The 23,910-nt window shown below is 40.2% G+C and overlaps 2 protein-coding genes across 3 annotated transcripts; one reads left to right on the top strand and one right to left on the bottom strand.

Moving 5' to 3' along the window:
• The first annotated feature begins 292 nt into the window (after window positions 1-292).
• Window positions 293-5,286, top strand: tac1 (tachykinin precursor 1). Its single transcript, XM_038725004.1, has 5 exons — window positions 293-741; window positions 1,974-2,076; window positions 2,167-2,190; window positions 4,535-4,591; window positions 4,706-5,286. The coding sequence occupies exons 1-5, from the start codon at window positions 625-627 to the stop codon at window positions 4,750-4,752; spliced, it is 348 nt and encodes a 115-aa protein (XP_038580932.1). The 5' UTR covers window positions 293-624; the 3' UTR covers window positions 4,753-5,286.
• Window positions 5,287-5,413: 127 nt separating this feature from the next.
• asns (asparagine synthetase) lies at window positions 5,414-23,696 on the bottom strand. Of its 2 annotated transcripts, none has more exons than XM_038725002.1 (12): window positions 23,568-23,696; window positions 21,662-21,930; window positions 19,083-19,320; window positions 18,806-18,985; window positions 18,634-18,735; window positions 16,881-17,008; window positions 16,571-16,697; window positions 13,941-14,047; window positions 12,791-12,891; window positions 10,579-10,660; window positions 10,288-10,443; window positions 5,414-7,502 (listed from the first exon to the last, which is right to left on the bottom strand). In XM_038725002.1, the coding sequence occupies exons 2-12, from the start codon at window positions 21,908-21,910 to the stop codon at window positions 7,293-7,295; spliced, it is 1,680 nt and encodes a 559-aa protein (XP_038580930.1). In that variant the 5' UTR covers window positions 21,911-21,930; window positions 23,568-23,696; the 3' UTR covers window positions 5,414-7,292. The 2 variants fall into 2 exon arrangements, with proteins under 2 accessions (XP_038580930.1, XP_038580931.1); XM_038725003.1 differs by lacking the exon at window positions 23,568-23,696 and adding an exon at window positions 22,519-22,671.
• Between the last annotated feature and the right edge of the window lie 214 nt (window positions 23,697-23,910).

Raw genomic sequence — 23,910 nt, 5'->3', positions numbered from 1 at the left:
AGTTTTATCATGTGATAAATTATAAGACCATTACAGGATCAGTCTGACTCCTTTATGGTAGTAGGTCACATTTATTAATTTAGCTGACGCTTAAGGTTAAGGTGTCGCATGGGATTTTAAGGGCCAGTCAGATCAGATCAAGACCGGTATGGTGGACAATGTCTAGTGACGCACATAATACAGTTCGTGATTTCATTTGATTGGTAACGATAACGATACCAGATCCCACTCGTGACTGGGCGCGAGTAATCACACACTGCTGTAATGGCGTTGCTAAGCATCACTGCCCGGGCTGTTATATAGGAGCGCGTCCCAGGGTCCCTGCACAGGAGGACGCACGAGACCGAAGAAGTTGCTGCAGAAGCTGAGCGCGCGGAGAGCTTTGGAGACAGTGGCCGGAGACCGGCACAGCGTTTTGACGCACGCACGCACTATGGACTACTGTTGAGCTCGAAGGGAAGAAACACAGTACAGAAGCGCACAGTACAGCTGCTGCTCGTGCCTCAAACCGTTCTAATTTTGTTTGTGTTTTTTTGTACTGAAGTTATCCACGGCTATTTTAACATAGACTTTTGACAGTAATTCTAACTGAATCTAACTGCGTCGAAAAACAGGTTCGACATCATGAAGTTGCTGCTTTTACCGGTTTTAATGGCTTTTTTCGCCATCGCCCAAGTTTTTTGCGAGGAGAACGACCCAAAAGAAGACGCCGACTACTGGACCAGCAGTAATCAAATCCAGGTAGTCCACATCCAGGGGTTTATTTATATTCTCAACTTAAACATTTAGAAATGCCACTCCTTACTTATCACTGGGTTCTAGTCTGAGCTAAAAACTGAGCTAAAAATGGTTTGTTCTATTTTGGATTGAAAGTTGCATAAACCTGTACCACTGTAAGTTTGTTTAACCCAAATATGAAGGAGCACAAATGTAAGTTAGTGTGCTGACAGAATGTTACGGGATTTTTGGAAGTCAGTTTCCTGATGTTAAATCCTAACATCAACTCCTACATCTTATAACTGCTAGTAAATACAGTTGAGCAATAATGATGAGGTAATAAGTACATATTGGAGGTATTAGACATTAAAAACATTGATGCAGATGTTTTCTGTCCAGATTTTTGAAGATGTGGTCTGATTGATTCTTGTCATCTCCAGGAGCCAAAATTTGGATAGAAAATGAATAATTGGTACTAATCAATTAAACTCAAGACTCAACTACTCATATATGCACAGTGTCACACTTTGCCACCACGATGAATGACTGCCAGTTGTTAGACTGCTCTTCATACTTTTCACACAGGTTTCAGTCTAGTGATGCAGAACATGCAAATTCATTTCCTAGGCTATCAATGAACAATTTTACACTTGATTGTAGAAAAATCTGGGAGAAAGTCAAGATTTTAGGACTCAGTAACACCCAACATGAAGACAGAGACTGTTGCAGTGCTCAGAGGAGCCAGCCAGTAGGAAATTAAATCAACCCACGAGTGCACAGTATAGTAGGAACTGAAGCATCAACATCTCCATTGATATAAAATGCATGTCCTGTGTGTGACATTGCGAGTTGGAAACGTGCCAAGCTGCTCCACCAACAGGCTAAACTGTGGGCAGGGGCCGTTCTGCAGATGAATGAGACAATAAATCATTACAGTTTAGTGTGCGAAACATTAGTGGCCCCCAGGTCCACATCTCAGTCTGAATTATGCATAGTGTAGAAATATATCCTGAGATGGAAATAGAATCAAAAGCCTTACACGGATAATTACTCTGTGTAGGTTGTGCTTAGTGTGTAGACTGGTGTTGGGTGAATGGGGGTGTAGGGGGTTCAATATATATATATGCAGATGTGCTCTATTTTGTCTCAAAACTTTTGTGTCTTTAAAAAGAGATTTTAACATTTTGGTGATATTAGATACAAGACGACTTCTTGCCAGCCTGGGTGTGAATACTCACTGAGATTTCCCTCCGCAGGACGGCTGGATTTCCAATGACCCATTCAGGGAAATCCTCCTGAGGATGACAAGAAAGCCGCGGCCGCATCAGTTCATCGGTCTGATGGGCAAACGCTCCATGGGTAAGAGTTAATTCCAGATACCATACAGTTTTTGTTTACCTCTGTGGACCTATATTTTTTTTCAACTTTGTCATATCTTTCCTCTGACAGGAAATCCACAGATCACCCGCAAAAGTAAGTGTCATATCACATTCACTTGTTATGTTATTTTCCTCCTCAGAGTTTGCTCCCTAAGCAAGAAGCTTCGATAGTCTCCATGCAGCTGCTTGTATATCTAGCAAAATTTGCACAATCAGGATGAAATCATTAACATTCCAATGGTTGGCCTAATTTGATCATTTGTTAGATGAGTCTCACCACGTGAGCCTTCAGGAATCAGGTGTGTGCATCACCTCACACCTCATTTCAGGTCATTTTGGCTTGATCTTAAATCCCCCCCCAGCCCCCTCACCTCCTAGACACCAAAAAGATCATCCCTAAAATGTTTTCTTTAAACATTTGAATTCTAAAAAATAAAAAATAAAATCAGCCTAAAAATAAAAATTGAAGAATGTAATCTCCCCCCAGGTAGCTAAAGCCTCCAAATTACTAGAATAAATACATGACTCCATGTCCTCTGTGGTAGCTACGCCCTGTTTTGTTGTCTTAGGCTTAAAATAAACCTGCTATAAACCCACTGAATTGTCTCAAATGCTTTAGCACAACACATAAAACAATACAGACAATGACGCTTTTCTGTTCATTATAATACTAAAACTATAACATTAAATTTGGATTCCTGTTGACTCATATAGGATATATCTACAGTATCTATATCTATATAATTAGCATTTTACATTATTTGACTGACATTAATGGAAGTATTAAAAAGCATGGAGCCAGCTGGCGTTTGGGAGAATATGCATTTAACACAGAACACTGCACTACAAACATATCTTCACCCCCCACCAATAGTGGACATTGGTGAGTCGTTGGTTTCAGATGCTCAGTTCCACAAATATAGAATAGTGTACAATAGTGCACAATGGAAAAAGGCAAATCCTCTTACAATATTACTAATGGAGTTGAATATGTATATTTATGCGAGTGTTTAAGAAAGAGTGGGCGCGTTTGAGGATGCACACAGGGTTTAATTAATTGAAACGCCATGATTATGTACGTCATGGTTTTAGCTTTTCTTTTGAACACTGGGCCACATTCATTTGTCTGCAAGGAAGGTGGTCCGGAGAAGACGTCTATGTGTGTGACAACGGGGAAGGAGATAAAGAGCCAAGTGGAAAAAAGCGTGAGGAGGAGGGGATTTTACGTTTTCTCTGTCAGGGTTGTTTTTTTTGTCTAAATTAGTCACCCACTCACTGATGCAACACAGCGCAGCATAAGTAAGCATACATCTAATTTATTCCTCTTATGAAGGCATAACTATAAGTCACTCATCATTAGATAGAGGGAGAGTGCTGCGGTGGATGCCCCAAGGACATCTGAGAGTTAAATTGAATTGTTTACGCTTGTAATAGATAGAGGCAGCTACGCTTCGCTTATAATGAGGATGCCTTCCATCTTTACACTTTTACACAATTTTCTTTTACAAAGGGACAAATAATTCAAGGGACAAAAAGATTGAGACAAGGCAGGACAAATATATAATCATTTCTCCAGGAGGTTCAAGATTCAGTTCCAAGTGATGGCTGTTAACTCTCATCAGTCTAATGCAAATATTGAATATTCCTCAGGGCTCTCTATAGTTTTATAACACCGCAGTCCAATACACCCCCCCCCACCCCCCATTCCCCCACATGATCGTATTACAGTGCATTACTGTGATTGACAGGGGCCACAGTCAGTCCGTGATGCAACTGTCTGTCACATTTACATCAGTAGAAACCCACCAGGACCCAGTGTCTCTGAATGCAAGATGGTTAACAGAGTAGGGGAGCAGATACACATAAATTAGGTTTATTTTTTCAGACTTTAGTTGAATCTACTTGGAATTCAGCTCGTGCTACCTTCCAGAGCTAGATCACAACCTGCAGACAACCAATATGTATCTTTTGATGAGGGGCTGCAACTAGGCAGAGCTTTGTTTTAATGAGTCACAAGCCAAAAGAGGTTTCCTAACCAAAAGAATAATAAATAAAAAATTCAAATGTTTGTATTTTACACCCTGGCAGTGTGGGGAGACAGCTGTGAAACAACATTTAGACCAATCTCTAGAGACATTTTACAGAAAATAGAACTGAACAATCTATTAAAATAGAAATACAATAAATTGTTATAATTTAATTTAATTATAAATGATAATTAATTAAAATAAATTATATTTAAAAATCTATTAACAAAATCAAAAATAAATGAAATACTTCTAATTTTCTGTTTATTACCGTAGATTTTTTTCAGGGGGAAGTGGGGTTGTGCTGGAGTGATTTGGACTTTTGACCTCAGTTTTTCTAGATTTCTATCTACTGCCCTGGTCTGAGAGGACTGTTTCAAATCAAAATATCTTTTTTTTTTTTTCTCCAAGGACATAAAGTCAACTCTTTTGTTGGACTGATGGGGAAAAGGAGCCAAGAGGAACCAGGTAAGTTCAATTTAAGTAAAGCCACAGCTCAAAGATCTTACTTTATTCATATATATATGTATGTTATAAAATGACGAAAGTGTGCTATGGCTAACAAGCTTTCTCCCTCTGCAGAGTCCTATGACTGGAGCACAATACAGACGTATGAGAGACGCCGCTAAACAGTCATCTCCTCACCTGCCTGCTTCTCATCTAGCCATTCCTCATCCATGGAAGGGGGACCGGCGCTGGTTTTGTTTTCTCCAAACTGTGTAGCTGTTAGCTGAATAAAATCATTCTGTTTCCACATTGTAGTGATGTAGCAGTGCTGTACCTGTGCCAGTTTTATTTGTGTAGATTGGGGCGAGAGGAGGGGCAATGTTGTCATTATCAATGTTAAGTGTTTTTCTGTGAGCGTTTTCAACCATCTGCCATGCTACAAAGACTAAATGTTGTGGACCATCAAAGCAAGGCTATGCCCCAGGGTATGCTGAAAATTGCACTGCCAAAGCCACTGTATAGTGCCTCATAACTGTTTAATTGCAACTGATTGTTCTATAAATACAACACACTGGGACAGGTTCTCATTTTTGCTTTCAGATGACTTTAGAACAGCTGTCGTGTTCTCCACCTGGACATATGGTGTGATATGAAAGGATACCTGTGTGTTATAGTGGTTTAACAAATATTAAAAATATTTTCTTTACTGGTTCAACTTCAGCTTGCAAGTGGTGAATTCCTTGTGATAAATCCAACTTTCATTCTGCGCATCTGGAGGAAAGGGCGCACTCTGGTGAACAACAAGGGTACTACACGACGCACAGCATTTAGAGACAACACATGTCAGCGCCAGGAGGTCCATTTATTTTAGCAGCAATTAGTATGTAATAGCAGGGATGAGTAGGAAGCCAGTCAGACAGATCATGAAATTGTTGCAAGTGGACAAAATTGCAGAACTAAAATATTAAACAATTCAATATAACAGCCCTGAAATAAATTAATTTCAGAACTATGAAGATTACAATGTTCTATTTTTTCGGAACATCAGGGTTAAACTCTGTACTTAACGCTTATTGAATTACAGCGTATTGACAGGCAGAATTTGCCAATTTGCTGTAGTTCACTCTAATATCTCACTGACACTGATCACGTGACCGCAACTTCAACATTATCTCTCTCTCTCTCTCTCTCTCTCTCACACACACACAAAATGTGTTTGCATAGCCAGTCCGAACCGAAGACCTTATTCACAGTGAATAAACAGCAGCGATGGCATTAATCAGTGTGAAAAGCCATGCCAGTGTCACTGACAGTATTCACATGTGAGTCACCTCTACCCATGAAGAACTGTAAAGATGTCCTTCACACCACACAGATCGCATAATGTACTAGTCAACAAGCTGGAGCATCAGCCTTTTTGGTGTTAGCAGCTCTAAATAATCAGTTAGAAGTTAAACCCTACACAACAATACAAACGTGTGAGAAAACACTGACATGCTTTTTTTCCCCCCAAATAGGCATCTAATGCAAACAGGCTGAATGTGTGAAGTGACAGTCTGAAGCTATTGTACTTTGTTCTTACAGTGTCGAGACTGAAGAAAACGCCCCACTCTCTGATCCTACATCAGGATAGTCCTTTAAAATGCAAGACTGAGGTGGCCTTGAAAAAACAAAACAGTTAAGCCAGTGTAACATTATGTAACCCTTCACGGTGGGGCATTAAGGCTCAGACTCCTGCGACTGTTTTAGTTGGGTGAGCAGCTCGTCCAGGTAGGTTTTACAGGCAGACTGCAGCTGCTCAGACAGATTTGGTACTGTAATATACAATATGAATAATATCTTACAGTATCAAAAACATAATGAGGTGATGGATTACTTATCTCAAACAAGTTTCAATTCTCTGCAGTTCATTTTCATCAGAGTAATGAAATGAAGGGAAGACAATGGCTGGCTGGAAGGTCGTAAATACAACTAATGACAAATAGCATGCTTTTGGAAAATGGTTAACAGTAAAGAAAAAAAACATTTGTAGTAAATGGACTAAAAACATAAAAAAAAAAAAGTTGTATGGAATTAAAATACAGTGCAGATAGAAACGTGACATCAGTTTAACCTAAACTTTCAGGAAGTATTAACTATGACTTTGATGGAGCTCGTCAGATTTAGCTGTAGCAGAATGAATACATTTTTTTGGCTACCACACAGGTATCACAAATCGATGACACATGCTGCATAGTACAGTCGACTGCAGAAAACAAACAGGCTGAGTTGTATTAGCCGTACTTGACAGTGTTGACGGGCACCTGCGTGGCCAGAGGTGAGTGATTCCCCTGCACATATAGTACAGCTCCTCCCATTCTTAGCATTCATTTTATGCTTAAAGTCAATTTTCTACTGTCAGGCTGTACAAAAGTGCTCACACTGGATAAATGCGCATCAAACATGAAATGATAGCTGGAGCACACATATTAGTCTAGCAGCTATGGAAAATATATTTAAAAAATTCCTTTATGAATAACTGGAACTCCCTAAAACAGCAGGTCTGACAAGTACTGCTAAATTAAAGTGTGACAAACTCTATCACAGTGTGACATACTTCATGAAGGGTAAGACAAGCTCAGTGTAACTCATTCAATTTAATAGGAGTTTGAAAAGTGGCACATGATGAAGGCCAACATATTGCTGACTGAAAGACAGAGGCACACAGCTGTTCCAGAACCGCTCATTGATCTTTGTCTGGCTTGTAGATAGACAGGGTCCGGGCTGACGGGTCGGTGGCGTCGATCCAGCGAGGCATCCAGTAATGGGAGAGCCACTCAGCTCTGCCCGGGTAGTGCTTCTCAAACACCTGTCTGAAGTAGTAGGCCTCTTTGGTGTGTGGAGGGTTGTGAGGGAACATCTTCTGAGCCTTCTCCATCTGGTCATCGTTCACCTGAGAGAAAATACAGAGCCGGTCAGAACAGTGTGAGGAGATGGTCACTGAATCTGACAAAAAGAAGTGTATTAGATTAGGATCACTTATTCCACCTTTAATGTCAAAAATGTCTGTTTTTATCTTCTGTAGTCCATCTAGCTCACTCTACATGGACAAACTAACCGTTATAACCATTTTACAAATTACATGTTTGCAAAATATGTATTTACAATATGTGATTTTGCACAAATCAAAGTTCTGTGTACTTCTTTATGTTCCATGTACACTTTATTTCTCTTTCTGCCAAAAGATTTAAGGAGGAAAAAAAAGATTCTGATTATTCTGACACCACATGAATGCACCATCAGTCACCGCTCACCCCACCACAGGAGGAGCTACGGTGGCCGACATGCTCTGTTGGCTCTTGTGCTAAATAATACACGCGGTCCTCCATTTGTCTAAATTCCTCTACTTTTCTTACTTCTAATTAACCAGTCGACTTCTGTTATGGCAGAAAATTGTGTCCTCTTACATTTAATCTTTTATGCATTTCCCTTAACTGTTATTATTACTATTATTGCTATCTCTTATACATATATATGTATTGTGTTTTTATTCTTAACCTTTTCCTCTTCTATACTCCTTAAGTTAGTCTGTCCACATTTACTCAGGTTTAGGTCAGAGCTGTGAGATTGTTTTGGTGTTTTCCCTCTCTTGTTTTTCCTCTTCTCTGCTTAAATGTTCATTCAAGGAGCCAGACGTTAATGACTGTCCTAGGAGACAGAACCTCTGGTCCAGCTGATTAACGTAATACTTCTCTGTCATTCTCTTTTTATTAATAAATTCTTAAAAGGCACCAGTAATACACAATTTCCACGACTACTACTTACAACTTCTTCTTTGTACATATTTAACGCACAGACGGAATGCACTCTGTAGAGCAGTTTGTCCGTTTGGGCTACCGTAGAAAAATGGTGGGGCAACATGGCGACTTCCATGTAAGGGGACCCTCAGTATATGTAGATATAAATGGCTCATTTTAAGGTAATAAAAACATTCATTATGTAAGGTCTTTATACACCATTGAAAAGTTATGTATATTATATTAAATTTCTGTCAATAGATCCTCCTAAATATTACACAATGGACCAGCTCCATTTAGACATGTATTTACATGAGTGGCGAGATGGCCCCATTAATCAAACGTGTCTCGCTGTGCCTGATGAACTTCCACACTCTTGCAGACTTAACAGGCACTGTTAAAGATACTGAACCATAGCACACGAGTAGGCAACGACTACTCGCAAATACTGCAAGCATACCTTCACGCAGGCTTTATGAGTGTGTACCCCTTAAGGTGCCTACGTCTGTCCAAATCCACAATTCATACAGTCCCAGCAGACTTTACAGGGCTTCAGGTGCACGTTCTGTTATTTGCAGAGTCAGCACTGTGATTTTACCAAATTCAAAATCTATTATCTGAAAACTAATTCTAAACATTTTGGTAGCAGTGTTTTGTCCCTCCAGTGTGCAATAAACTGCCATGTAGTTGACTAATGCACTGCCCTCCTAGCAGGTCTTCCATCTTGTGCGGTGAAACCCTTACAAATGGTTCAGAACGCAGCAGCGCGTCTGGTTTTTGATCAGTCCAAAAGGACTCATGTCACTCCATTACTCAGTGACCTCCACTGGCTCCCCGTGGCCTCCAGAATCAAATTCAAGTCACTAATGCTGCATACAGAGTGACTACTGGGTCTGCACCCATCTACCTAATATCCATAATACAAACTTACGTTCCTTCTCGGCCGCTACGCTCCTCCAACGAACGCCGCCTGGCTCTGCCATCCCTTCACACAAAGCAATCCCAGTCCCTGTTCTCATCTGTGACACCACGATGGAGGAACAAGCTACCACATGCCATCAGAGCAGGGGCGTCCCTCTCTAACTTCAAGAAGCTCTTGAAAACTCATCTCTTCTGAGAACACTTCCTCTTATAACACCTCTAACTCCTAACCTCTAACATGCACTTCCTGTGCTCTTCTTCCTCTATCCCCTGCAATTACCTTGTATTGATTGCACTTTTTTTTGTTAACTCTCACTTGGTTTTATCATACATTTCAGTTGGTTTCATTTTCTTTCCGCACCCACACTTCTGGATTCTACTGTACTACTTCTAAGCTCTAATGTCTAAAGCTCGGAAATTTCTGATGGTTGTATGAAAAAAAGACTGTATATTCCACTTCTAGAGCCATTGCAGTATTTACAATAAAACAGCAAGAACCTTTTAATGAACAGAAAAAGACCAGTTTGAAAAGATTATTTAAGGATCACTGTGTATTTCTTAAAACTTTTCTTCTATAGTTTTGGCCATCATTCCCGACTGTAATGATCATACTGTATTTCACCAAAGAGGTTAGAAACAATCCAACAGCTGAGCCAGATTATCTAAACCACTTTATTTGGAGGTAAAACTAAAGTGAGTTCACCCCAAACATCAGTAGTTTGAGTCCGCACAGGTGACCGCATCGCCAAATAGATCTGCACTGCAACAAAAATACACACCACTACGCTGTGCAGAACGTTTGTAAATACTAATTTGCCTTCATTTTCTTTCCAAATAACTTTGGTTAAACGGCTGGCTTCTTTTGGCGAGTACATTTCTTAATTGTCCTATCATTTGCTACTGTCAACTAATCGCGACTTCAGAGGAGGATGCATCATTAAAAAGTGTGTTTTTTTGGCATGAAGACAGTAAAACTGATAACTATTGTCTTCCAGGTCTTGGTCCTACAGTAACACATACCACAGACTCTATGTGCTCCTGCAGGCAGGTGTACCAGGACTTCTTGGCAGACATCACACCGTCACTGAAGGCTTCTTTGCGCCTCCACAGGATCTCATCAGGGATCAAGTTGAGACCTTTGAAGGAGTCCCTCAGAAGATGCTTCTCCACTCCATGCTGCTTACACAAGAAGACATATGACACTATTCTTACAAAGCAATGCGAGAACACTCCAAATATCACTTCCTGCTTTTGGCAGTGAAATAAACCCTGGTTTGAGTGTTTGGACAACAGCTAGAAGGATCAACTGACCTTAGGCGTCCTCATCTCCTCAGGCAGAGAAAGGTAGTATGCTGTGAACCTGTGGTCCAGGAAAGGCACTCTGAGCTCCAGACTGGGAGATAAAAAGGATCATCATATGAGTTGAAACACATAAAATGACAGCATATAATTCATCATGAGATCAGATGAAGAGACGGGATTGGTTATAGGACTAATGGGTACAAAATAAAGTCTTTCTCACAAAACTGAACAAAATATTCAGTTTATATTGATAAATATTGATGCGTTGATGCCAGTTAACCACTTTACAGATGAGATGAGATCTTAAAACCTTTCAGGTTTTTCCATCAAAGCCACTGAAAAGTAACATTATGTGAATGTTTTTCTGCCCAATTAATCAACTGGCTTGCTAAGTAAAAGTTTAAAAAAAACAAACTAAGTGCACTGATGGAGCATCCTCTATTTTTGAGGCACGAAGGCAGGACAGATGATATTTTAATTGAAACAACTGGAAATTTAATTAAATTTTAATGGAGTGAGTGACAGAGACGTTCCAAAGTTGCTGCCAGCTTTCAAAGACAGAAGGTAATCTACAATTTAATAGAGCTGAAAACATTTGTAGATCAATTAGTCAATAAACAGAAAATTAATGGGCAACAATTTTGATAATCGTTTAAGTTGTTTAACCAGGCCAAGATGCTAACTAATTGCTCTTCCAGCTGTTAAAATTTGCACAGAAGGTAGACAACATTTTCCTCACAGTGCAGTATAATTTTGTTTATGAAGTTTAACAAGCTGGAAATCAACACTCTTGCAGAGTGGCGCACAGAGAACAACCTACTGCTCAACGTCCCCAAAGAAACAAGCTGATCGTTGATTTCAGGAAAAAGGAGACAAAGACACACACTCCTGTCTACATCAGTAGGGCTGAGGTGTAGCAGGTGAACAGTTTCATGTTGCTGGACATCAACAGGAGGGCTCTGCAGCAGATGATATTAGTGAGGTGAGGTGCCTGTGCAGAGCCCAAAGGATTCTAAAAGACAGCGTCCACACAGCCACAGCCTGTTCACCCTGCTGCTGTATCAGCTGTCGTACCAGACTACAGAGCACCTTCTGCCCCCAGGCTGCGAGACTTCTCAGCCCCACCTCATCCTCCACACTCCACCATAAATAAATAGATGAAAACTTTGTATATAGATCTGTTAGGCAGTTTGTTTTATATTCTAATTAGTGCGAAAGCTGTAGCTCTAAAATTAAAGATGTCTTCTAACCCAAAATGGTAGCTGAAAAGCTTTTTTTTAAGCAAATGCACTTTACCATCGACAAATGATCAGATTGTGGCTTCGTCAGATGTGTCCCTCGCTTGATTAGAGCACTGGTTTCCCAAACATCTCTTTTCAGTCAGACCCAGGTTCGGATCCCACCTCCAGCAGCATTGCAGTGGTCAGTTTTAAATGTGTATGTTGTTAGTCTTTCTAAATGCAGTATTTGTATACATGGAAGAAGTTTTTCATAAGATTAGTCGCTTTCTGTGTCTTCATGTTATTTTGCAACACTGGACTACACGTCACAGAAAATATAAGCACAATCAAAACAGTGTTGTGCCACGCATTTGTGGTCATAGATTGCCCTCTATTGGTGCTTTGAAGCATAACATGCATTCAGTTCCCACTGACTTGCTGTGGTGTTTTTAAATTTGTATCTTAGTCTTTCTAAATGCAATCAATGTTTACCTGGATATCAGTGCTTAAAATATGTGATAGCTCTATATATTTTATTCAACAACAGTGGACTGGACCTCAAATAATATTTTATATATATGCTAAACAGTGGTGTGCCAAGAATGTCTGGTCATTGAGCGCCCTCTGTTGGTGCTTTAGAGGCATTTCATGTCCATGAAAACCAGAGCAAATACAGAAAATAAAAAATCAGCCTTCAACCAGTGTGTCTGAGCAGGGCATTGGTTAAGTGCTTGCCCTGCCAACCCCAAGATCAGTGGTTCGAATCCAGGGAATGACATGTTCTGCTGATGAAGCAGTCACAGCTGACCGCTCTCACACGCATTTACTTTAGTAAATGCCCATTCTAGTTTGAAATATTTGTATACACGTGATGTGTGGGTAGTGTAAAATGAGCTACAACTTTCATTTCATTGTGCAGCCCTGTGCTGCACAATGAAAATAAATGTACTTAGTACCTTCAGTGATGTCAATAGTGGATAATGAATTGAAAGGTGTACTACCCATGTGCAGCAGTGGTGCGATCAGCCCGGAGAACATCAAACAGGTAGAGTTCCTTCATCAGTCGAACACTGTCCTCTGCAGCTGCTGTCGCAGTGGGAGCCTGGAGGAGGAACACAACTTTGTTAGCAGCTACACTATTATTGCAATTTCAAACGAGCGCTGCTTTCTATGAATCTGATGGCAATTCAACCATCAGATTCAGCAGCAGCACAATAAAACATGCTGAGGGAGATAAACTGCATACACAGTTCCATGCTCTAAGATCTCTGCACAAATCTGTTTAATAAACCAGGAAACACTCACATCCTGTCTGTCAGTGCATGTTCTCTCCATCTCTATGTATAAACTTCCAGCCATGTCTAAATAAAGCCATTAGGATCATTAACATAAAAGTCAGCAATGTGACATATTCCATGTCTGAAAAGAGCTAAACATTTTTTCTGCAAGTTCAAACAGCGACTTGCTTAGGCCATCATGATATGGTCTTGTATTAAAAAGAAAAGCAGCAGTCAAGGAGCGTACATGTAACAGCTCCGCCCCAAGAATAAATTCACCATAGACCATGTGCTGCATGTCATCCTGCTCTCCGTCTGCCTGTTGCTCAGCAATGTAAGCTGTCAAATAAAGGCTAAATTGTAGTAAAACAAAAGTACACTTCTATATCACTGCAGCAAGATGAGAACGTCAGCCAGTGGAGGTCAGCAAAGACAAGCTGCAGGTACAGTATGTGACTGCTGTTAAGCACTCCTTGAGCATTCCCCCTTCAGGGAGTTTGGTTGGTCATGTGGTTCCACATATTGTTATTTACTTCCAGCTCTTTTTCTTTGTTTTTTCTGTGGCTACTCCTCTACTGAATGGTGGTTCCCACACATTTACTGTACCGTTTCTTTGTGGAACCCCTCAACAATTCAACTCCATCTTACAACATGGGTTATGTGTCTGAATGTAACTGACTCTGTGGGATTAAACAACATCTTCCACACTTTCAAACTCTTATGGAAGGTGGCTCCTCGATCATATGCCACCTACCTATGCAGGAATAGCTTTGTTTTTTTACTAAATATTAACACAGGATGTTGCCATGCAAACTATTTGCCTTGCAAGAGAAAAAGAAATGCACTGATTCAGTAACAGTAACTGGTCTCTTGCCTTGTGGAAGTAAATGTATCCCTGAGACAGCTCATCAGAACCCTCTCCAGAGAAGATCACCACACTGTCTGACTTCTCCCTGATGTACTTTGAAATCAAATACATACCTACGGTGGAAGGAACAGAAGAAGCGTTTGATTACAAAGAGACGGCACATGAAACTGTCAAATCAGAATATGAATTTCTATAATTCAATAATGAAGGCGACACACCACAATGCAAAGTCCCAAAAGTACTATTAGTTTGAAAAGATGGCTCCAGTTCTAAAGACACTTTAAACAGTCTTGATTCTCATAGAAGCATGCAATTTGGGCTCAAACTTGTGATAAGGTCTATACATCACTAACAGATGTTCTTTTCGTATGGAGCATTGTCTGTACCAAAATTCAGCAACAGATAAAGGCACTGAGCGCTACCAACTTAAATCTTAAAGTAACAAATGACCACATCAAGAAACATATGGTCACATCGGTCAATAAAATAATGACAGCAACAGATTCATTACAATAAAAATATGAATAACATAACTGCAAAACGAATTCACATTTAATACTTTTTACTGTGCATAGTGTTGCGATTTCATAATATGTACATGGTCTAGTTTTGATGGATGCAAGAGCAGTGTGTGAGTAGTGTTATTGGATGTTTCATTGAGAGGTTGTCAAATGTTATTTCTCTAATCTCAATCACGCGGCAACCTCTGGGTCTGAAAGTGAAACCATGCAGATGGAACTTACAGCAGCAAATGTTGCTACTTCTCAGCTGATTTATTACCTCAGTAAACACTTTTAAATGAGTTTAGTCTCAGTCGCTAGTTTCAAGTCTTCTTCAACACATTTAGTATATTATGGTCCTATTTAGACAATAATGCAGCATATGCTTTTGGACAGGACTACCTTGTGATTGACAGGTCGCCATGGTAACCTGTTCACCAGCATAGAGGCGACTCGTGTCCGCTGCTCTGTGTACATTTGGCTGTCAGCAGGAGAGCATGTCATATCTGAGTCTGTTAGTATGTTTTGTTTTAAAAGTAAATTGTTTTGTTAACCTTTTTATTTTTTATAACTTTAACTGTGATTATATTTTTGTTTAGGTTTTTTTTATATCCAGGATGTATTTAATAAACGATTAAACACTTTAGGAAGGAGGGCCAGTAAAAATTGTCTTTGGGCCAGTAAGTTACAAACCCCGTGGTCCAGTGGGGCCAGTTGCAAAATAGTTTAACGTTGGACCCCGCACATGTTGCCCCCACTGACCTCTCTGACCGGTTAACTAATCTCACTGGATTCCACTGTGATTCAAACAAGCGGCAAAGGAATGCAGTGATGCAGCATACTCAGACAAATGTTTGTCACATCACTGAGCACATCAGCACAAATGTGAGGTACTTCAGAGATCGACAGAAAAGGGACTTTATTATTTAAGAAAACATTAGTAGTATACTGTATTTTGGACCAGTTGTCAAGAAAAATATTTTTAAATACAGAAACTCAGCCTGAATACAAATCACAGCTATAATAAACTATAATGATACAACAGCCCTGCAATAACTCTATTACATATTTATTATATATATTTCTAATATTTTGTTTGTCATTTGTAGGACATTGAAATGTTAAAATACTGAACTTCTATTTATAAAGGATTTTATTAATAAAACTAAAATACTAAATCAAAATATTTAAATAGTAATTAATTTCAAGTAATTTTTGCATGGTCAAAAATATATTTAACTTGAATTTCATTGCAACCAATTATAATTCATTAACCTTTATTTTATTGGTCTGAAATTTAGTAATGCTTTTTTTATAGGTTTCCTGGAAAGAATGATGTATTAATCATAGTACTAATCATAGGGAAAATATGAACATATTTCTTGAAAGAAAAGCTCTATGTAAATATTAATTCATTAGCAATTTATTATTGGAAATATTTTTCATCATGTACATTTAATTGTGTGCTTGACTGTAGACAGTTAATTAATTTGAGCTGCTGTTCACCGAGAAAAAGGCTCTCTAGATTATGCCAGCAAATAAGTGGAATTAATTAACTGAAAGGGTAATGAAAACTGTCTCTATTTCCCCTCTAGTAGTTTAGTCAGTACCAAATGACAGTTATTTCCAAGAAACTTCAAGGAAATGATTATTAGTCAAATTATTCGGTACTTACAAAAAAAAAAAGGTACCTATAATTATCCTGAAAAGAAAGCATTACAACTAAGCAGATTGTATATATCCAGCACATTTCTAAAACAAATTAAAATTAGCTTATTATAAATTCTAAATTTAAATTATTCAATTATGTAAAAGTGAAATCATTTCCCATGAAACACTAGTCAACAAATAAGGCTCCTTATTTTCCATCCGTTTGTGTTTTCTTTTCTTAACAGAATTTAATTTGCAGAACAGACTCAGGTGTATAAGTATCAGATAATTTCTCTTTTCTTCCCATTTCTCTCTCAACTTTCTATAACTGGAAGCATGTTCTGATCCATTCTGATCCTAGTTTATTCAAGTGCTATTCAGCTGGCCTAACTGAGGTATGGAAGCTAATATCACAACCTTTGTCTGTAAATACCACTTCTTTTTGTCATTTTCTAGTTTTCCTGGCATGCTTTACCCCACACTCACCAACAGAGGCACGTATGGTGGTGATGTCATAGGTCTCCAGGTGAAAGACGACATTCTCTAAAGCTTGGATGCCTTCTTCTGCAGTGAAGTTCACCTCGTGGTGTTCACTGCCAATGTGAGCTGCAACCTGACAAACACAAACCAACTGACTAAAGACCATGTTTTTTTCCCCAGAACCGACCACAAACACTTCTTAGATTCTACAAAAAAGCAGTCAGAAATTGTTTGGCTAATTAACTAAATGCTGGAATGAACTAACAATGCTTCCAGGGGAAACATTATCTGAATGTCTTCTATCAGAAGAACTGACCTTGCGAGCAGCGATGATATCTGGACTGTCCTCTGACCCGATTGCAAATGTCTGGATGGGATACTTCAGCTTCTCCTCCTTAGCCAGCTTCACCAGTGTAGCAGCAACCAAACTGGAGTCCAGACCACCTGAATGAGGATCATTGACACAAACCACACTAGCATGTTGGCAGTTTGCTCACCAGCTACAATTAGTTAACTAGCTTGCTACATAATTTGACCAGACTTCTGAAATGAAAACCAGGGACATTTTTGGTTTGGTGGTCAGTATGACATTTAAAAAATATAATCATATTATATATGAAATAAAAAGGAGGGACAATTTTGGTTTTATAATATGTCAAATATAACTCTTCTGAATGAAATCAAGTCCTTTTGAAGCAGAAACTACCTTTCAGCTGCAATCAAAATTTCAGCTTTCTGTCAAGTACAATATTGTATTTCATGTGTTGTTTTGTCTATTGAAAGGTATTTTAAGAGGTAAAAAGGACTATTTGAGTTATAATCGGTCAAATATAACTTTTGAATGGAATCAAATCATTTTGAGTCAGAATATGCCGTTCGGTCAAGCTGCAATCACTTTCTGGCAAGTGGAATACTGCGTGTTATAGGTGGTATTGGCCATTTAAAGGTATTTGAACAGGTTAAAAGGACTGGATTGGTTGGTACATAGCAAGTTAAATAATATAGAGTCAATGATAACTGCAAAAGAGATCATGTCTTTATTTTATATATAACTCAGCAGTAAGTCGTGTTAATTATAGGCCACAGTTTCCAAATATAAACAAGGATATTAGACATGGGCCTACCAAACACAATCCATCGGCAACAGCAGACTTCTATTATTTCCTGTAATCACGCAAATGTCACGCCCGGTTAATCGGTTTTCAGTCTTTCTGGCCAGGTAAAATCTGATTTCAGGGACATTCCCTGGGACAGCTCCAGATGGGGACAGGCCACCAAAGCCGGGGGCGTCTGGTCAACATATTTACGTGCCATTTACAAAGCCAGCAGCTGGTGCGCTATTGTGGCTGGATAGTGCTAGCATGCTACCTGCTGGCTATCATGTTGCTGCTTAGCTTCTCAGCTACATTAGTTCGCCAGCTATGCGAATAGTCACTTCATATCCAAGTCCAGTATCAAATCCACTTATCAAATCCAAATTCTTTGAAATTCTTTAAGTTTTAACAGTTTGTATTGGTAGTGTACCCAATATCAACAACTGGTATTTGAAAATGTATCTACTCATCTGAAAATGAGATGAGTAGAAGAAGATATGAAATGTGGACGGAACACCTTATTTTTCATTAGGTACTTGATCCAAATATTGGAGGTCCTTAATCAGAACTTAGTATAAGTTAATAGCTTAAAATACTGATAATATACTTCCAGTGTGACAAGGCACTTTGTCACACCGTCTTGAGGAGCAGTGATGACATGTAATGTAAGGCACAAGTTGGGACCAATCAGGCATGTTCACTAGTTCACGCAGAAGCTGTGTTTGGTGTGATCACACACGAAGGGTAACCTTAGGGTAGAATATTTTGGAATGTGAGAAAACCACACTAAAAGAGTGTGCTGATTTGATTAATTGACTTTATAGAAGAACCCTTTTTGCCACCAAAGGCGATACTGTGGTATTGTAGTTGTTTATGAAGGCTAATGTTCAAATAAAATAGAAGCTGTGTATGTCTTTCTTTGCCGTCACTGTTGTGTAACAAGCAGCCACAGTAAATGGCAGGATTTTAAATTACCTGACAGAAGGCAGCCAATTCTCCTTTGAGCCATGAGACGTTTCCTTACGGCATTCTCAAACAGGGTCCTGATGTTGATTTTTACTGTTTCCTCATCAAAACCTGGGGAGACATCAGTTTTAAGAAATGTGATACAAAATGGCTAAATTAAGACCAGTGAACAGTTTCATACTTGTAGGCAGTCTCTCCACGGTGTCGTAGATGGCATGAGCAGGCTCTTTTGTGCAGCAGTGAAATTGGTCCATTTGAATGAACCGAACTTTGCCGTTCTGCTTCAAATCAAAGAGTTCAACGTGCCCAGGGGGAAAGGGGACGATGTTGGCAGGGGTGCCATGGGTAATGTCTTTAAGGCCTGTGATCAGAATAACAACAAGTTACAGAGCTGTAACATCTCTTACAAGAGTATAAAAGACCCAGATTCAAGGAGGGGTAACAAACTATCCCATAACCTTTGGCTTCTGAGCAGACTGCGAGGAATCCATCGTCTGTGAGGAGTTTGAACAAAGGCCGGACACCATACGTATCTCTTCCCAGAAAGACTTTTCTGTTGGAAGTGTCCAGCAGAACAAAAGCAAACACACCATCCAGGAGAGAAGCCATCTTCTGGATCCCAACGTGGGCGTACAGATGCAGCAAAATCTCACCATCCACTTTAGTCTGGTAATCGAACCCAAACTGCTTCCTCAGCTGGAACAAAATTGGAGAAAAGCAGACAGGGTTATTTTAGGTTTCCTGGTTTCGCTGGATTAAACAAAATTGACATTATTTGAGTAACATTTGGTTCTCTCCATACCATAGTGCTGATCTTACACTTCTTTCATTCGTTCTGTCATTTCACTTTTTCAGAATTTTGTGAAAAGCTGAAATGATTTGATGAAACAATGTGACTGAATTACAGTTGAATGAAATAAGCAACGAAGGGGATGATATTAACATAACTCAGAGTCTACAGCCATGCTATCAGCTCTATGAGGCTGTCAGGATGCTAACACAAGGACAACGTTAACATGCTGATGTTTAGCAGGTGCAGCCTAAAGGCCCATTTATACTCCTGCGTAGGATCTACGTGCGTACCTACGCCGTAGGCTACGCACTTGTGCGTCCAAGTGTCCGTCATTCTGCAATTAAACCCCCAAACGCTAGTCAGCAGTAGCGCTACAGCTCCCACTGTGCTGACTTTTGCCTGCCGAGCAGGCTAACTGCCGGTTTAGCGTTCCGCTAACGAAAATGGGGGTAAAATTGTAAATGTGCGGCTAGTGTAGTAGTGTAGCCTTTTCAAATGTTACCAACCAAATGGATCACATTCTGATAGCGAAACGAGTCATTTTGCTCGGGTTTTGACGGTCAAATATATTGATTGACTGTGTTACAGACGCCGTTTTGGCCGCTGGTAAAAGTTACTTCAAAGCGTGGGGTACTTCCGGTCGGCTCGGAGGCATTGCGAGGCTACCCAGCCGACCAATCACAGAGCTTACGGTCCGCGTCGACTCGACGTGTAGTTACATTTTTGAGGAGGTGCACGTCAGGCGACGGCGTAGCCTCGGCGTAGGCTACCTACGTACCTACGCCGTCAATTTGACGCATAAGTAGTAATTGCACTTAATGTTTACCGTCTTCACCATCTTAGTTTAGCGTGTTAGCATGCTAACATTTGCAAGTTAGCACTGAACACTGTCATTAGTTTTGAGGGTATTGGGTCATAAACTGAAGTATTCGACAAATTTTAATTCTGAGCTGTTGATGGCGCTAGGTGACGGTCAAGTTATCACAGTTCATTCTGAGGGAAACATGAATATTGGTACCAATTTCAAGGCAGTCCATCCAGTATTTGTTAAGATAGTTCAGTCTGAACCAAAGTTAATTTAACCTAATTCATGTTGTAGTGAATTATTGTGAAAGTGCTGTACGTTGACATGAAACTAATAAATGAACAAAACAAAAATACAAAAATACATACATACAAAATACAAAACATACAGCTCTCATGCCGGATTAAAAGCCAGGGAATAAAAATGTGTTTTAAGTCGCGATTTAAAAACCAGAAAGCTGGGGGCCAGTCTGACATGAGGCAATTCATTCCAGTCTCGGGGCTGCGACTGAGAAAGCCCTCTGCTCTTGAGCCGTGTTTTAGGGACAACAAGAAGAGACTGGTTCGCAGACCTTAATGACCTTGAAGGAGCATGTGGCTTCAACAGATCAGTGACACAGGCTGGAGCTAGTCCAAGGAGGACTTTAAAAACAAACAATAGAATCTTAAAATCAATCCTTAAATTAACAGGGAGCCAGTGAAGAGAGGCAAGAACAGGGGAGATGTGATCTCGCTTGCGAGTTCCAGTAAGGAGACGAGCAGCAGCATTTTGAACCAGCTGTAGTCGAGAGAGGGAGGCCTGGCTAACACCTATATACAGAGCATTACAATAATCAAGGCGTGTTGTGATAAATGCATGTATGATCCTCTCAAAATCTGTGAAGGATAAAAAAGGGCTTAAGCTTAGTAAGAATCCTAAGTTGAAAGAAACTTGCTTTCACAACAGAATTGTATGTCACTCGGACGACCCTCATCTCCTGGAAGACGGAGACAATTCAGCCTTTTCAGGACAGCTGCACTGACCAGTTGTCAGAGTTAAACTTTTGCTCTAAAAGAGACAGTCAACATCGTCTTTTCTGAATGTTAACACGTTTCTCCCAGAGCACTTACCATCAGTGTCTGTGTAAACGTAAGGTAATAAGTAACAGGGTCTCTGTTACATAGTTTGTTCCTCAGAGAGGAGTGGCAAGTTTATTTATATACTGTAAAATGTCCTGCTCAGTATATCTCAGTCCCAACTCACAATCAGTGGTCTAAATTTAAAAGATGCTTAGCAAACATGCTGTATGTGTTTATGTGAAATATCCGCAAATATATCAATAAACTCTGAAATTACAATATCAGCATCTGCCTCAAAGATTCTGTTTCGGTCAGGATGAAGTGTTCCACAATACAACACCTGTTCAGCTGTTTCACAGTCACAGTCCAGCACATCCTTACCGTGTGATGGTTGTAAATCTCTCCGTTGTAGCAGAGCCACAAGAAGGGAAACTTCTTGACGCGTAAGGGCTGCATGCCATACAGCTGGTCCACGATAGCCAACCGGTGGAAGCCAAAACAGCAATTGGTGAAGCCGTTAACATTCTCAAAGCGAAAGGCATCAGGGCCCCTGTGAGCGATCTTCATGGCACTGGTGCACTGAGCTGACAGGCACTCATCACTGCCAAACAAAGCCCAGATACCACACATTTCACAGCTGCGGAAGATGGCTAGAAAAAGAGAGACAGACATACAGAGTTGATTAGGATGTATTTTATGATTATAGAATTAAATACTAAGGATCTGAAATGTAAAATGACTGTTGCATAAAAACTACTGGAGTCCAGTACCAACAGCTGTTTGTTTCTAACATTTGATCTGTTTGAAAGTTTTAGAATTCAGAGAAATGCTTGTGAAAAAATTCTGATAGTCCTTAAATCTGCCGTCAACCAAACTCTAGAGACTTAGCCTTACTTAGCCTTCACAAAGTCACAATCTCCTGACAGTACTACACGAGACAGATAATGTGCCGGAAAACAGGTTCCTCTGGCTCTCCCTGGTGCTTTTAGTGCAATTTGCAAGAATCTACTGCGCCTGAACGCAAACAACCAGTTAGAGCCAGGAGGAGTGTCTAACAGAGTGCCAGTCACTGCCTGTGCACACCTAAGTCCCTGAGCCACCATTGGTTTCTTATTTATTTACATATTTTATGTATGGCAGTTAATGTTTTGACCCTGTTTGAATTGTGCCCTGACTAACACATGATGTTTGTCAATTTAAAAAAAAGTCTCCCTAGTTAGTAGTTCACTACTACTTGCTTCTGATATCATGAAATCCAGCTGTCTGTAACTTCTGATTAGCAGACTGTGTTGCTATGCATGCTGTTCTGAGCTCTCTGGAACTGACGCCGTGCACACAATTATGGGAACATTAGAGGCTGTAAAACTGCATAATTAAATTATTTTAATCCCATTCAAGTTAGAGCAGGGCTAAAACAGAAGTTAGCCGTCTCAGCCGGCGGGAGTTTCTGGTGCGCACGCTGCATTCGTTTTTCCCCACCAGATTTTCGGCAATAGTCACTAGACGGACACCATCTTTGTGTCAATTGCTGCTCCCTACTCTGCCTCTGATTGGCTAACCCTAACCCTACCCAAACCTACCCCTGACCTTAAACAACACAGGCAGCAAGTACTAACCAATCAGAGCAGTATGCATGCATGCATACTCTATGCACGCTGGGACCCGGGGGGGGGGACTTGAGGTCTTGAAAATGAATGAATGAATGAGTGACTCATACAAACTCAAGTCAGTAAAAAGAGTTAAACCACCCATCTGTCCTCCTGCTGTGGGAAGGTGTGTGTTCGGTGGGAGGGGGAGTCAGCAGCAGCCAACAGGACTGCACGGGGCGCAAATACTCGCAGCACTGTTTCACTGCTGCCCACTGCAGCATTCTCAATCGATACTGGACCAATTTCAAAAAATGTTTCCTCAATCAGCATCATGCCCCCCCCCTCCCCGCCAAATGCAAATGTAACTGTAACTGACCACATGTTGGCTAACAAGACCTGTTAACCCGCACTTTTCATCTAGCTAACGTTACTTTATGGTCCGTTGTCCTGTGTCAGCAGCACCAAACGCTAATCTCCATTCACAATCCTACCAATTAAAAATCTGCTATCTATGGGCAAAAGGGGTAACATTGTCACGGAGCTCTCATCCATCGTGGTAACGTTACTTTTTAACCAGGCGGCACTTATTTCTGATTATTGGCTCCTTTATTCCCACAGTCTTCTTCCGGCTCGCGTTCCCGCGCGGTGGTTAACGTTAGCAATGTCAGTGTCAAGTGCAGCCCCACATTACCACGTACCTCGTTCTTCAAATGATTCCCGTAGTGGTGATGACTGACAGAGTGGTTTCGTTTGGTTCAGTAATGATACAGCAGTGACAGCAGCCGCCGCGCCAGAAGATTAACTTTCAACCGGAAGTAGTGACAGTGTCTTCAAAATAAGAGCGCACTAAAAGCCTTGTGATTATTTATGGTGGACTGTGGAGGATGGGAATCAAACATTTTATTTTGAAGGCTTTAATCACAGATAGTTCTTTTAATGTTATCAGTTGATGGTGCAGCAACAGTAAGTAGTGTTGCATCACCTACAGAAGTGTCAGTTTCTCTTTATACAGAGTCTACGGTGGCATCACATAATGCAAAG

The sequence above is a fragment of the Micropterus salmoides genome, unplaced genomic scaffold (assembly GCF_014851395.1).
Source record: "Micropterus salmoides isolate LMB-PRFRI ecotype aquatic unplaced genomic scaffold, ASM1485139v1 Ms_hic_scaffold_17, whole genome shotgun sequence".
NCBI lineage: Eukaryota > Metazoa > Chordata > Actinopteri > Centrarchiformes > Centrarchidae > Micropterus > Micropterus salmoides.
The sequence above is the reverse complement of the archived record's forward strand: the minus strand, read 5'-3'. Positions and strand labels throughout refer to the sequence as shown.